This window comes from Gobio gobio (genome assembly GCF_949357685.1).
Source record: "Gobio gobio genome assembly, chromosome: 8".
In the NCBI taxonomy this organism is placed as follows: Eukaryota; Metazoa; Chordata; class Actinopteri; order Cypriniformes; family Gobionidae; genus Gobio; species Gobio gobio.
In genome coordinates, this window is record NC_137114.1 from 56,209,550 (window position 1) to 56,224,549 (window position 15,000).

A 15,000-nucleotide genomic window follows, 5' to 3' on the forward strand; every position below is an offset into this window, starting at 1 on the left:
AGGACAAAGGTTAAAACTACCAGTTGTGTGTGTGTGTGTGTGTGTGTGTGTGTGTTTCAGACGTCCCAGGGCGTTCAGCCGGCGGTTTAAGACTCTTCCTGAGCTGATTCAGTTGTATCTTCAGCCCAGTCAGGGTCTGGTGACCACACTGCAGTTTCCAGTGGAAAGAGAGGAAACCACAGAGGAGAGAGATTACTCGGGTACACACACACACACACACACACACACACACACACACACACACATACACACACACTATGATTCATATATCATCTCTCTGTGTGTGTGTGTGTGTGTGTTTAGATGGTGAAGATGAGAAGCCCCCCCTCCCTCCACGCACCGCCTCCAGCAGTGGCCCCGCCCTCATCAGTCCAGACACGCCCCCTGAGAGGTGAGAGACTAGCCATGAGATTATAAGCCATGTATGAGCTCATGAATAATTGTGACCACAGTTATAATACTTCTCTATTCACTGAACACACCTTTAGAAAGTATAATGCATTAAAACACCCGACAAACAACCAGTTTCAGATTTAACAGGGAATCTGCAAATATTATAATGCAGTTTAACTTTGATTGCAGTTATGCATGAAAGACCCATAGAACCGCTGGCGGGAAAGTTATGAAATTTGGCACACTGATAGAGGATAGTCTCAACTGTCACTGTAGCAAATTTGGAGTCTCTAACTCAATCCGTCTAGCGCCACCACCTGTCCAAAGTTTGACTCATGTTTATGCAAATAACTTTTGAACCGCAAGTGATAGAGACAAAATTCGATTCGATTGCACCCTATGATGTAATTTTTCGACATGACAATTTTCCCGCCATTTTTAATTTACTCCTCCTAGGCCGTTGCTCCAATTTTCACAAAAATTAAACCAGATCATCTTCAGACCATGCCGACAAAAAGTTATGGAATTCAAGTTAATTCGTCAAATCGTTTTCGATAAACCCGCGAACAAATTTTATGTAGCGGTTGCGAAAATACACTTAAGACTATATCTCCGCAACGCTTTATCGTGTTCAAACCAAACTTGGTAAATGTCATCACAAGCATGACCTGAGGACACATGCAGCGTTTGGTCCGGAGATACGAAAAATGGCTATTTTTACTTATAACTCTTCTGAACCATTTGTCCAAAAATCATAAAAGTGGTCTCGTTAGATTCGGGACATCATGCTGACTGATATCCAATTTTCGGCCATTTTGACTGTCGGCCATTTTGAATTATGTGCTAAAATGCTGTATTTTATGAACACATGAACGGATTGTTGTGAAACTCGGTATGGGTCATCAGCACAATGCCCTGAAAGAGCCTGAGAAGTTTTGAAACAGCGCAACCTAGTGGAGATTAATTTTCTTTCTCAAATGCTTATAACTTTGGGTGAGATTGACTTATTTTCATGGGAGTAACTTTTTTTGTCTCCTGAATCCTTGCCGAGTCCAACAATACCAGACTTGCCAGGTTTCGGCGTATGGTTTGTGCAGCGTTGTAATTTAGCGCTTATAAAACATTAGCTAATATCTTCGAAACCGCTAGTCCGATCGAGACGAAACCAGCGTCAGAAGTTCAGAAACATAGGTTGATAGCTAAACGCTAATGCCCAATTGTCAAAATATTGATAGTAAGGGGGAGTAAAATCCAATCAAAGTCAGGTGTCAGTAATTTTTTACGTGTTTTTTCATATAAATGTTTTCATATAAAACTCCAAATGAAATGAGATATTTTCACCAAAATTGTATGGGCTCACTCTGAGGACACATAAAAAAATGGTAGGATTGTGCCTCTTGTTGGCGCTATAATTAAACAAAATATGACATTGGCTCTATACAACTCAATGTTTTAATGTGGGGTTTTAACATTTTTGCTTAAAATTGTCTTCAAATGTCTTCATTTTTTCAGTTGGTCTGCTGCTTGCTTCCTTGTTTGCTTCTGTTGCGCTATTGCTGCTTGCAGCTATATTTGTTATTATTATTATTCTGAATGTGTGCATTAATGTTGATATCAGCGTGACGGCGTCGAACGGCTTGAGCACCATCTCTCACGAGTACCTGAAGGGCAGCTACGCTCTGGACCTGGAGGCTGTGAAACAGGGAGCGAACAACCTGCCACACCTCAACAAGACACTGGTGTCGTCCTGCAAACGCCTGCATGGGTACACACACACACACACACACACACACACACACACACACACACACACACACACACACACACACACACACACACACACACACACACACACACACACACACACACACACACACACACACACACACACACACACACACACTCTGGTTTATTCCTGCACACTTGAGTACCTCCTCCGTGTCTGTGTGTGTGCGCAGTGAGGTGGATAAGGTTCTGTGTGGCCTGGAGATCCTGTCCAAGGTCTTCGATCAGCAGAGCGCCTCCATGGTGTCCAGAATGATCCAGCAGGTGTGACATCACTTCCTGCCTGCCGTTTGTGTGCTTATGCGTGCTGAGGGTTTGATACGCGCTCTAACTGTTGCTCACTTGATCTCCGTCTGTAGTCCATGTCTCAGGGTGGAGATCAGGAGCTGGAGCATCTGGTCACTAAACTGGCCATCCTCAAGGATCTGCTGTCGTCTATAGAGAAGAAGGTAAACACACACACACACGCACACACACACACACACACACACACGCACAAATTTACCCTGTGCTTTTAGAGTATGCACTTAATTTGATGAAAGACGTCATCTGATAATTATTCACTTTTATTATTATTTATTAGTGGGTCAAGGTCTATTGAAATCGTTGGCGTTTTTCTTCTTCTTCTTCCGCTCTTGAGTCTAAGGCCGCCCATAGAACCGCTGGTGGGAAAGTTATGAAATTTGGCACACAGATAGAGAACAGTATGAACTGTCACCCCAGCGAATTTGGAGTCTCTAACTCAATCCCTCTAGCGCCACCACCTGTCCAAAGTTGAACCCTAAGGGGCTATAAACAAAAAATATAGCTGCAAACAGCAGTTATCGGGACCAATCACATCGAACACGATAATTCATGCCAACATGGCTGGTAAGATCAGACCAGGGGCAACAATGAGCAAGAAAAGACATTTTTAAGATGATTTTAAGCTAAATAAATGAATTGCCAGCACAGTCTGAAGATCATACGATTCTATTTTGGGGAAAATCGGACAAATGTTCTAGGAGGAGTTTGAAAAAGTAGGTTTTTAAAGAAAAACTAAATTCGAAGTTCGGCCGACTATGGCAAAATTGGCATCTATGTTCTCGGCATGACCCAAGGAATCTATTAAGACCTTATAATACGCTAATTTAATCAAAAGTTTTAAGCATTTTTGGAAATTTCATTATACCTTCATTATGCCCCGAAACTTTTAGAGTACCTTCAGGGCATGGTGCCAAAGAAACATACCAAGTTTCATAACAATACACAAATGCGCTCATAAAATATAGCATTTTACGACAAAATTCGAAATGGCAGACGCCTAAAATGGCCGATTTGGGAGAATTTCGGTATCGTTTGTCTCGGCATGCTGCACCAAATCTAAAGAGACCAGTTTTGGTTTGATTTTTGGCCAAACCATTCAGAAGCTATAAGCAAAATATAAATGTTTCATATCTCCTGAACACTAGGTGGCACTGTTCTGAAACTGTGCAGGTTACCTCAGGTTATGGTTGTCATAACACACACCAAGTTTGGTCAGAATACACAAAAAAACGCATAGACGAATCGCCAAAGAATCAGAGTAAAAAAAAGATTTTGTTTCTAGCCCTTACGGTTCAAAAGTTATGAGCACAAACGTAAGTCAAACGTTGGACAGGTGGTGGCGCTAGAGGGATTGAGTTAGAGTCTTCAAATTCGCTGTGGTGTCAGTTCAGACTGTTCTCTATCAGTGTGCCAAATTTCATAACTTTCACGCAAGCGCTTCTATGGGCAGCCATAGACAACGTTTGGCAGCGATTACAATAGGTGTCTACGCATCTTCGGTTCTTGGCCGCCATTTTGAATTTTCAGACAAAACGACTTTTTCGAACTCATAAGCTGTTAATGCGATTTTCATGAAAATTTAACCAGATCATTTTTTCTGACCAAACATGGTGTGTGTTATGACAACCATGACCTGAGGCGACCTGCACAGTTTCGCCGTAGTGCCACCTAGTGGTCAGGAGATATGAAAAATGTATATTTTGCTTATAACTTCTGAACGATTTGGGCAAAAATCACAAACATTGGCGCATTGGCGCATCATTACGAAACTCAGTATGTGTCTTCGGCACCATGGCCTGAAGGTACTCGAAATGTTTCGAGGCAGTGCCACCTTGTGGTGAAAAGTTATAATGAAACTTGCACAAATGTTAATAACTTCTGATTAAATGAACCTATTGTAATAGAGAACATAGATACCAATTTTGCCATATTTGGCTGAACGTCCTGTCCGCCATTTTGATTTTCTTTCAAAACCTATTTTCATCAAATTCAAGTCAGATCATGTACAGACAATGTGGGCAAAAATGTATGGATTTCGCGTCGACAGACGAAACCGTTTTCGTACACCGCACCAATAAATTTGAGGCATGATGCCAAAATGACTCTGAGTCTGTATCTCTGCAGTGCTTTGGCACATTGACACCAAACTTTGCATGTGCTATTGTCACCTCGCTCTGACCACACCACATCAATTTGGTCACAGCGCCACCTATTGGTCAAAAGTGATAAATCATTACTAGCGACTGTTTAATAAACCTGTCATTGTATACTATGAATGGGTCTGATTCAGTAGCACTAACAGCTCTGTTAAGGCTCTTTTAAACTGCATTGATGTGTACATCAGGCTCTGAAGGCGCTTCAGGACATGAGCTCTTCTGCTCCGGCCATCTCACCGCTGCTGTCCATCAGACACAAAGCCATTCCTGTGCAAACCTTCGAGGTAAGGCGCTACATCACAACACTGTCCAACCAGCGCTTGTGTTCTGGCTTATGTGTGTGAGTGTGTGTGTGTGTATCAGGTGAAACTGGACGTGTATCTGGCTGACCTGACGAAGATCGGGAAGAGTCAGAAGTACTCGCTGAGTGTGGATGTGGAGGCAGGGAAACTGGTGGTGATGAAGAAAATGAAGGACGCACAGGAAGACTGGAACACGTTCACACACGACAAGAGTGAGTCGGTGATGCTGTTAATCTTACATTATTAGCAGTAAAGGGCTGAGAAAGTATCTTTATGGAAATTACGTGTGTGTGTGTGTGTGTGTGTGTGTAGTTCGGCAGCTGATTAAGTCTCAGCGTGTTCAAAACAAACTCGGAATCGTCTTTGAGAAGGAAAAAGACAAAAGCCAGAGGAAAGATTTCATCTTTGCCAGTGCAAAAGTGAGTGAGATTCATACTGTCAGACGTGTAGAGATACTCGCTGAAGTGTGTTCGCTGAACCACAGATTAATCGCATGTTTCTCGACCTGTAGAAAAGGGAAGCATTCTGCCAACTGCTGCAACTCATGAAGAACAAGCATTCCAATCAGGACGAGCCGGATATGATCTCCGTCTTCATCGGATCGTGGAACATGGGTGAGACACACACACACACACACACACACACACACACACACACACACGCTGTGAAATGTTGGGGAAAATGAAATTATACTATTATATATTAAACTAAAACCGCCAGTAGGTGGCAAGTCAGAGTGATAATTATGTGATGATAACACACATTTGCGAGAAAAAGTTCTGAGTTGCGAGTTTTAAACTCGGACTTGCAATTGCGAGAAATAAATTTTTGGCACATAAACTCGGAATTCAGGAAAAGTCAGAATTGTGGTAAAAAATTGTGATTGCGAGAAAAGTTGGAATTGTCAGATGTAAACACGTAATTGAGGGAAAAAATGAGAATAGTGGAAAAAAAGTCAAAGTTGTGATTGCAAGAAATAAAGTCAGAATTGCGAGATATAAACTTGGAATTAAGGAAAAGTCGGAATTGTGGAAAAAAGTCGCAATTGTGAGAAATAAAGTCAGAATTGAGGGATATAAACTCTGAATTTTGGAAAAGTCAGAATTGTTGGGAAAAAGTTTGTGATTACGAGAAATAAAATCAGATTTGCGAGATATAAACATGGAATTAAGGAAAAGTCGGAATTGTGGAAAAAGTTGCAATTGCGGGAAATAAAGTCAGAATTGTGAGATATAACCTTGGAATTGAGGAAAAGTCAGAATTGTGGAAAAAAGTCAGAATTGCGAGAACACAACTGGGAAGTAAGGAAAAGTTGGAATTGTGGAAAAAAGTCAGAATTGCGAGATATAAACTCGAAATTAAGGTGAAGATGGATTTTAGGGAAAAAGTTGCAATTGCGGGAAATAAAGTCAGATTTGCGAGATATAAACTTGGAATTTAGGAAAAGTCATAATTGTTTGGAAAAAAGTTGCGACTGTATGAAATAAAGTCAGAATTGTGGAAAAAAAATTGCGATTGCGAGAAAAGTTGGAATTGTGAGATATAAACACGTAATTGAGGAAAAAATTCTGAATAGTGAAAAAAAGTTGCAATTGCGAGAATATAACTCGGAATTAAGGAAACGTTGGAATTTAGGGAATAACTTGGAATTGCGAGGAATAAAGTCAGATTTGCAGTTTTATTAGTTTTGATGGCATTTCTGACTTTGCACGGTGCTATTTAATGTCAAAGCCAGACTAGCCACTTGGGGTCTATCGGTGCACATGCCTGATGACGACTGCCCCCGAAACTCTAAATAACACCCTAGCAACACCCTGACGACCACCCACAACACCCTAGCTACCATGACGGGCCACAACAGTTCTCATAAAAATCATGGCGTTTGTCTCTCTCTGCAGGCGGCGTTCCTGCTCCGAAATCGATGGGATCGTGGATTTTATCTCGAGGCTTGGGGAAAACTCTGGACGAGATGGCGGTTACGATCCCTCATGACATCTATGTGTTCGGTACGCAGGAGAACTCTGTGTGTGATAAGGAGTGGGTGGAAGCGCTCCGCTGCGCCCTCAAAGAATACACAGAGATCGACTATAAACCGGTGAGAGGTGGAGACCAGCTGCTCCAGAATTGTTTGGAAAAAAATTGTGACAGCATGAAATAAAGTCAGAATTGAGGAAAAGTCAGAATTGTGGAAAAAAATTGCAATTGTGAGAATATAACTCAGAATTAAGGAAAAGTTGGAATTTAGGGAAAAACGTGGAATTGCGAGAAATAAAGTCAGATTTGTAAGATGTATACTTGGAATTTAGGAAAAGTCGGAATAGTTGGGGAAAAGGTTGTGATTGCGAGAAATAAAGTCAGAATTGCGACATATAAACTCGGAATCAAGGAAAAGTTGGAATTTAGGGAAAAAGTTGCAATTGTGAGAAATAAAGTTAGAATTGCAGGATATCAATTCAGACTTTAGGAAAAATCAGAATTGTTGGCAAAAAAGTTGCCATTGTGAGAAATAAAGTCAGAATTGTGAGATATAAACTCGAAATTAAGGAAAAGATGGATTTTAGGGAAAAAGTTGCAACTGCAGGAAATAAAGTCAGATTTGCGAGATATAAACTTGGAATTTAGGAAAAGTCAGAATTGTTTGGAAAAAAGTTGCGACTGAGAAAAGTTGGAATTGTGAGATATAAACACGTAACTGAGGGAAAAAATTCAGAATAGTGAAAAAAAAGTTGCAATTGCGAGAATGTAACTCGGGATTAAGGAAAAGATGGATTTCAGGGAAAAAGTTGCAATTGCGAGAAATAAAGTCAGAATTGTGAGATATAAACTTGGAATTTAGGAAAAGTCGGAATTGTTGGGGAAAAAGTTGCAATTGCGAGAAATAAAGTCAGAATTGCGAGATATAAACTTGGAATTTAGGAAAAGTCGGAATTGTTGGGGGAAAAGTTGCGATTGCGAGAAATAAAGTCAGAATTGCGAGATATAAACTCGGAATCAAGGAAAAGTTGGAATCTAGGGAAAAAGTTGCAATTGCGGGAAATGAAGTCAGATTTGCAAGATATAAACTTGGAATTTAGGAAAAGTCAGAATTGTTTCGGAAAAAGTTGCGACTGCGAGAAAAGTTGGATTTGTGAGATATAAACACGTAATTGAGGGAAAAAATTCAGAATAGTGAAAAAAAAGTTGCAATTGCGAGAATGTAACTCGGGATTAAGGAAAAGATGGATTTTAGGGAAAAAGTTGCAATTGTCTGTCTGACTGACTATGTGTCTGACTGTGTCTGTCTGACTGTGTGTCTGACTTTGTCTGTCTGACTGTGTCTGACTGTCTGTCTGAAGGAAAAGTCGGAATTGTTGGGGGAAAAGTTGCGATTGCGAGAAATAAAGTCAGAATTGCGAGATATAAACTCGGAATCAAGGAAAAGTTGGAATCTAGGGAAAAAGTTGCAACTGCAGGAAATAAAGTCAGATTTGCGAGATATAAACTTGGAATTTAGGAAAAGTCATAATTGTTTGGAAAAAAGTTGCGACTGCGAGAAAAGTTGGAATTGTGAGATATAAACACATAATTGAGGGAAAAAATTCAGAATAGTGAAAAAAAAGTTGCAATTGCGAGAATATAACTCGGAATTATATCAGGGGCTCGTTCTGTGCAGATTTAACGACTGTTATGACTTTATTTAGAGTTTAATGTGTCGGTCGTCTGTGTTTCTCAACTTTCCACAGTAACTCAATGCGAGAACAGCCTCAAATGTTGTGTTTGTGTGTTGCAGGTCGCAGTGCAGACGCTGTGGAACATTAAGATCGTGGTCTTGGTGAAGGCGGAGCACGAGAACCGCATCAGTCACGTGGGAATGTCCAGCGTCAAAACGGGAATCGCCAATACGCTGGGTCAGAACGAGCCAGAGATGACTTTCCTCCTCAGTGTTTTTTTTTGTGTGTTTCTGATCCGGTTCTATACGTTTATTTCTGATCCTAGGAAACAAAGGCGCAGTGGGCGTGTCCTTCATGTTCAACGGAACGTCGTTTGGTTTCGTTAACTGTCACCTGACGTCGGGCAATGAGAAAATCCACAGGTGTGACTTGACCAGCAAATACACAATTCATTGTGTTGTCTTTTTTTGGGAGTCCTAATGACCTTTGACCCCTGGCAGACGCAACCAGAACTATCTGGACATCCTGCGTCAGCTGTCTCTGGGCGATAAACAGCTGAACTCCTTCGACATCTCGCTGAGGTTCACGCATCTGTTCTGGTTCGGCGATCTCAACTACCGTCTGGACATGGACATTCAGGTCAAGCGAGAATCTAACGAGATATTACAATATTATATCTGTGCCTGACTCAAGTGTGAGTTATAAAGTCTGGATTGGGAGAAATAGACGTAGTTTATGTGTGTTGACCTGGATGATCTGTTTCGTTGATGTGTATCCCATAATTCCACTAGTATCTGCAGGAGTGTAGCGCTGTAACCTGCACAGCTGTGGCGTCTGAACACTGGCGTGTGTATGACTCTCTCTCTCTCTCTCTCTCTCTCTCTCTCTCTTACAGGAAATCCTCAACTACATCAACAGGAAGGAGTTTGAGCCATTGTTAAAGGTGGACCAGCTAAATCTGGAGAGGGAGAAGAACAAGGTCTTCCTTCGGTTCGGTGCGGCTCACCTCTGTCTCTCTGTGTGTGTGTGTGTGTGTGTGTGTGTGTGTGTGTGTGTGTGTGTGTGTGTGTGTGTGTGTGTGTGTGTGTGTCTGACTGTGTGTGTGTCTGTCTGACTGTGTGTGTGTCTGACTGTGTCTGACTGTGTCTGACTGACTGTATCTGACTGTGTCTGACTCTGTCTGACTGTGTCTGTCTGACTGTATCTGACTGTGTCTGTCTGACTGTATCTGACTTTGTCTGACTCTGTCTGACTGTGTCTGTCTGACTGTATCTGACTGTGTCTGTCTGACTGTGTCTGACTGACTGTATCTGACTCTGTCTGTCTGACTGTGTCTGACTGACTGTATCTGACTTTGTCTGACTCTGTCTGACTGTGTCTGTCTGACTGTATCTGACTCTGTCTGTCTGACTGTGTCTGACTGACTGTATCTGACTTTGTCTGACTCTGTCTGTCTGACTGTATCTGACTGTGTCTGTCTGACTGTGTCTGTCTCACTGTATCTGACTCTGTCTGTCTGACTGTATCTGACTGTGTCTGTCTGACTGTATCTGACTTTGTCTGACTCTGTCTGTCTGACTGTGTGTGTCTGACTGTGTCTGACTGTGTCTAACTGTGTGTGTGACTGTGTCTAACTGTGTGTGTCTGACTGTGTCTGACTGTGTCTGTCTGACTGTGTCTGTCTGACTGTATCTGTCTGTGTCTGACTGTGTCTATCTGACTGTATCTGACTGTGTCTGTCTGACTGTATCTGACTGTATCTGACTGTGTCTGACTGTGTCTGTCTGACTGTATCTGACTGTGTCTGACTGTGTCTGTCTGACTGTATCTGACTGTATCTGACTGTGTCTGACTGTGTCTAACTGTGTGTGTGACTCTGTCTAACTGTGTGTGTCTGACTGTGTCTAACTGTGTGTGTCTGACTGTGTCTGACTGTGTCTGTCTGACTGTATCTGTCTGTGTCTGACTGTGTCTGTCTGACTGTGTCTGACTGTATCTGACTGTGTCTGACTGTGTCTGACTCTGTCTGACTGTGTCTGTCTGACTGTATCTGACTATGTCTGTCTGACTGTATCTGACTGTGTCTGTCTGACTGTATCTGACTTTGTCTGACTCTGTCTGTCTGACTGTGTGTGTCTGACTGTGTCTGACTGTGTCTAACTGTGTGTGTGACTGTGTCTAACTGTGTGTGTCTGACTGTGTCTAACTGTGTGTGTCTGACTGTGTCTGTCTGACTGTGTCTGTCTGACTGTATCTGTCTGTGTCTGACTGTGTCTATCTGACTGTATCTGACTGTGTCTGACTGTGTCTGTCTGACTGTATCTGACTGTGTCTGACTGTGTCTGTCTGACTGTATCTGACTGTGTCTGACTGTGTCTAACTGTGTGTGTGACTGTGTCTAACTGTGTGTGTCTGACTGTGTCTAACTGTGTGTGTCTGACTGTGTCTGACTGTGTCTGTCTGACTGTGTCTGTCTGACTGTATCTGTCTGTGTCTGACTGTGTCTATCTGACTGTGTCTGACTGTGTCTGACTGTATCTGACTGTGTCTGACTCTGTCTGACTGTGTCTGTCTGACTGTATCTGACTGTGTCTGTCTGACTGTATCTGACTGTGTCTGTCTGACTGTATCTGACTTTGTCTGACTCTGTCTGTCTGACTGTGTGTGTCTGACTGTGTCTGACTGTGTCTAACTGTGTGTGTGACTGTGTCTAACTGTGTGTGTCTGACTGTGTCTAACTGTGTGTGTCTGACTGTGTCTGACTGTGTCTGTCTGACTGTATCTGTCTGTGTCTGACTGTGTCTATCTGACTGTATCTGACTGTGTCTGACTGTGTCTGTCTGACTGTATCTGACTGTGTCTGACTGTGTCTGTCTGACTGTATCTGACTGTATCTGACTGTGTCTGACTGTGTCTGACTGTGTCTAACTGTGTGTGTGACTGTGTCTAACTGTGTGTGTCTGACTGTGTCTGACTGTGTCTGTCTGACTGTGTCTGTCTGACTGTATCTGTCTGTGTCTGACTGTGTCTGACTGTGTCTGACTGTGTCTGACTGTATCTGACTGTGTCTGACTGTGTCTGTCTGACTGTATCTGACTGTGTCTGACTGTGTCTGTCTGACTGTATCTGACTGTATCTGACTGTGTCTGACTGTGTCTGACTGTGTCTGTCTGACTGTATCTGACTGTGTCTGACTCTGTCTGTCTGACTGTGTCTGTCTGACTGTGTCTGACTGTGTCTGACTGTGTCTGTCTGACTGTATCTGACTGTGTCTGACTGTGTCTGTCTGACTGTATCTGACTGTGTCTGACTCTGTCTGACTGTGTGTGTCTGACTGTATCTGACTGTGTCTGACTCTGTCTGACTGTGTCTGTCTGACTGTATCTGACTGTGTCTGACTCTGTCTGTCTGACTGTGTCTGTCTGACTGTATCTGACTGTGTCTGACTCTGTCTGTCTGACTGTGTCTGTCTGACTGTATCTGACTTTGTCTGACTCTGTCTGACTGTGTGTGTCTGACTGTATCTGACTGTGTCTGACTCTGTCTGACTGTGTCTGTCTGACTGTATCTGACTGTGTCTGACTCTGTCTGTCTGACTGTGTCTGTCTGACTGTATCTGACTGTGTCTGACTTTGTCTGACTCTGTCTGACTGTGTGTCTGACTGTGTCTAACTGTGTGTGTCTGACTGTGTGTGTCTGACTGTGTCTAACTGTGTGTGTGTGTGTCTGACTGTGTGTGTCTGACTGTGTGTGTCTGACTGTGTCTAACTGTGTGTGTCTGACTGTGTGTGTCTGACTGTGTCTAACTGTGTGTGTCTGACTGTGTCTAACTGTGTGTGTCTGACTGTGTGTGTCTGACTGTGTCTAACTGTGTGTGTCTGACTGTGTCTAACTGTGTGTGTCTGACTGTGTGTGTCTGACTGTGTCTAACTGTGTGTGTGTGTCTAACTGTGTGTGTCTGACTGTGTGTGTCTGACTGTGTCTAACTGTGTGTGTCTGACTGTGTGTGTCTGACTGTGTCTAACTGTGTGTGTGTCTGACTGTGTGTGTCTGACTGTATCTGACTGTGTCTGACTGTGTCTGACTCTGTCTGACTGTGTGTGTCTGACTGTGTCTAACTGTGTGTGTCTGACTGTGTCTGACTCTGTCTGACTGTGTGTGTCTGACTGTGTCTAACTGTGTGTGTCTAACTGTGTGTGTCTGACTGTGTGTGTCTGACTGTGTCTAACTGTGTGTGTCTGACTGTGTGTGTCTGACTGTGTCTGACTGTCTGTCTGTCTGACTGTGTGTGTCTGACTGTGTCTGTGTCTGACTGGGTGTGTGTCTGACTGTGACTGTGTCTGACTGACTGTCTGTCTGACTGTGTGTGTCTGACTGTGTCTCTCTGACTGTGTGTGTGTGTGTGTGTGTGTGTGTGTGTGTGTGACTGTGTCTGACTGAATGTGTGTGTCTGACTGTGTGTGTGTGTGTGTGTGTGACTGTCTGACTTAATGTGTGTGTGTGTGTCTGTCTGACTGTGTGTGTGTGTGTGTGTGTGTGTGTGTGTGTGTGTGTGTGTGTGTGTGTGTGTGTGTGTGTGTCTGTCTGTCTGACTGTGTGTGTGTGTGTGTGTGTTTAATAAGTAAATTAATAAATTATATTTATTAATAAGTAATAATTAATTTGTTAATTACAAAAACATGGACGTTCTGTGAAGAATATAACTCAGTTTTTATTGACATCATCTACTTGGTTGAGTTTTTTTAAAAGCATGCTGGAGTTTTTCTCTAGATTATCTAAACGTGCCTTTGAGATTTGAGTGTCTTGGCTCATCAACATTTCCTTTCCCTACCGCATCATTTCCTGTGTGTGTGTGTGTGTGTGTGTCCAGCGGAGGAGGAGATCAGCTACCCGCCCACATACCGCTATGAGCGCGGCTCACGGGACACATACGTGTGGCAGAAGCAGAAAGCCACCGGGGTAAACTCTTCACATCACCCTGACATCAGAATCTGTGCGAACATGTTTACGCTTCCTGTCACCTGACCTTTGCCGAGGGAAGTGAAGCGTCCTGCATTCCTTAAATTCCTCTCGTGTTTCAGATGCGGACCAACGTTCCTTCATGGTGTGACCGAATCCTCTGGAAATCCTATCCTGAGACACACATCGTCTGCAACTCATACGGTACACAGTCAAATATCATATTAAAACATATTTATATTTATATCTAAGCACTTTTTAAAATATTTTTCAATATTTGATAAAATATTATAGTATATATTTTATTTAGGGCTGTCAAAAGATTAATCGCGATTAATCGCATCCAAAATAAAAGTTTGTGTTTACATAATATATGTGTGTGGTATTATTTATATATAAATACACACACAAGCATGTATATATTTAAGAAATATTTGCATGTATATACATTTATATAATCTATAATATATATAAATATAAATGTTTTATATATAAAAAATAATATTTTTTTCTGAAATATATACATGAATGTGTGTGTATTTATATATAAATAATAATTAAAAGAGTACACACACATATATATTATGTAAACACAAACTTTTATTTTGGATGCGATTAATCACGATTAATCTTTTGACAGCCCTAGTTTTATTATAATTATATATGCTAAAAATAATTACACATTGCAATTATGTATTAATAGTTTCAGTGAATCAGTTCAAACAATATTTTAAAGAAATTATTCAAAATCGATTCAATTTATTTGTGTTGTCAGTGAAAAATGTTGACAGTCATTCTAAAAATATTAAAATGATTTGGTAGAAATATCTGATTACATATGCAAATATTGATGTTTATTACTATGCATTATTATATACATTAATATAATTAAATCTTATGTCACTTAAATGTCATTCTAAATATGTTACAATGTTTTAGTAAAAATATGCAATTAAATATTGCAATAAATATGCAAATATAGATTTTTAAGTAATATTATTAAATATTCTTATTTATTCATGTCGTATTTGCATTAAAGCAGTTTTATTGTTAGATCAGCAGTCAAAATAAAAAACGCATAGCAACGCATATTGAATATTATCAAAGTGTGTGAGAAATAACTGACTGTTTCTTATGAAGTTCTGATGGTGTGTGTGTGTGTGTGTGTGTGTGTGTGTGTGTGTGTGTGTGTGTGTGTGTGTGTGTGTGTGTGTGTGTGTGTGTGTGTGTGTGTGTGTGTGTGTGTGTCAGGCTGTACGGATGACATCGTCACCAGTGATCACTCGCCTGTCTTCGGCACGTTCGAGGTGGGCGTGACCTCACAGTTCGTCTCTAAGAAAGGTACTCACACGTCATGTGATCGTCATGTGTCCCTCTGTCACGCGTGTCCCTCTGTCATGTGATCGTCACGCGTGTCCCTCTGTCATGTGATCGTCACCTGTGTCCCTC

General features: G+C 41.7%; 1 protein-coding gene across 1 annotated transcript in view; it reads left to right on the top strand.

The window, feature by feature from the left end:
* Nucleotides 1-15,000, top strand: part of inppl1a (inositol polyphosphate phosphatase-like 1a) — a 55,040-nt gene that overhangs the window by 26,561 nt on the left and 13,479 nt on the right. Inside the window, 18 exon segments of the mRNA XM_079824532.1 lie at nucleotides 61-77; nucleotides 79-200; nucleotides 304-391; nucleotides 2,012-2,158; nucleotides 2,352-2,442; nucleotides 2,538-2,627; nucleotides 4,829-4,924; nucleotides 5,004-5,154; nucleotides 5,255-5,361; nucleotides 5,454-5,556; nucleotides 6,841-7,037; nucleotides 8,712-8,829; nucleotides 8,918-9,014; nucleotides 9,093-9,231; nucleotides 9,488-9,587; nucleotides 13,463-13,551; nucleotides 13,674-13,755; nucleotides 14,803-14,892. Of these exon segments, the coding sequence (XP_079680658.1) occupies nucleotides 61-77; nucleotides 79-200; nucleotides 304-391; nucleotides 2,012-2,158; nucleotides 2,352-2,442; nucleotides 2,538-2,627; nucleotides 4,829-4,924; nucleotides 5,004-5,154; nucleotides 5,255-5,361; nucleotides 5,454-5,556; nucleotides 6,841-7,037; nucleotides 8,712-8,829; nucleotides 8,918-9,014; nucleotides 9,093-9,231; nucleotides 9,488-9,587; nucleotides 13,463-13,551; nucleotides 13,674-13,755; nucleotides 14,803-14,892 (1,924 nt within the window).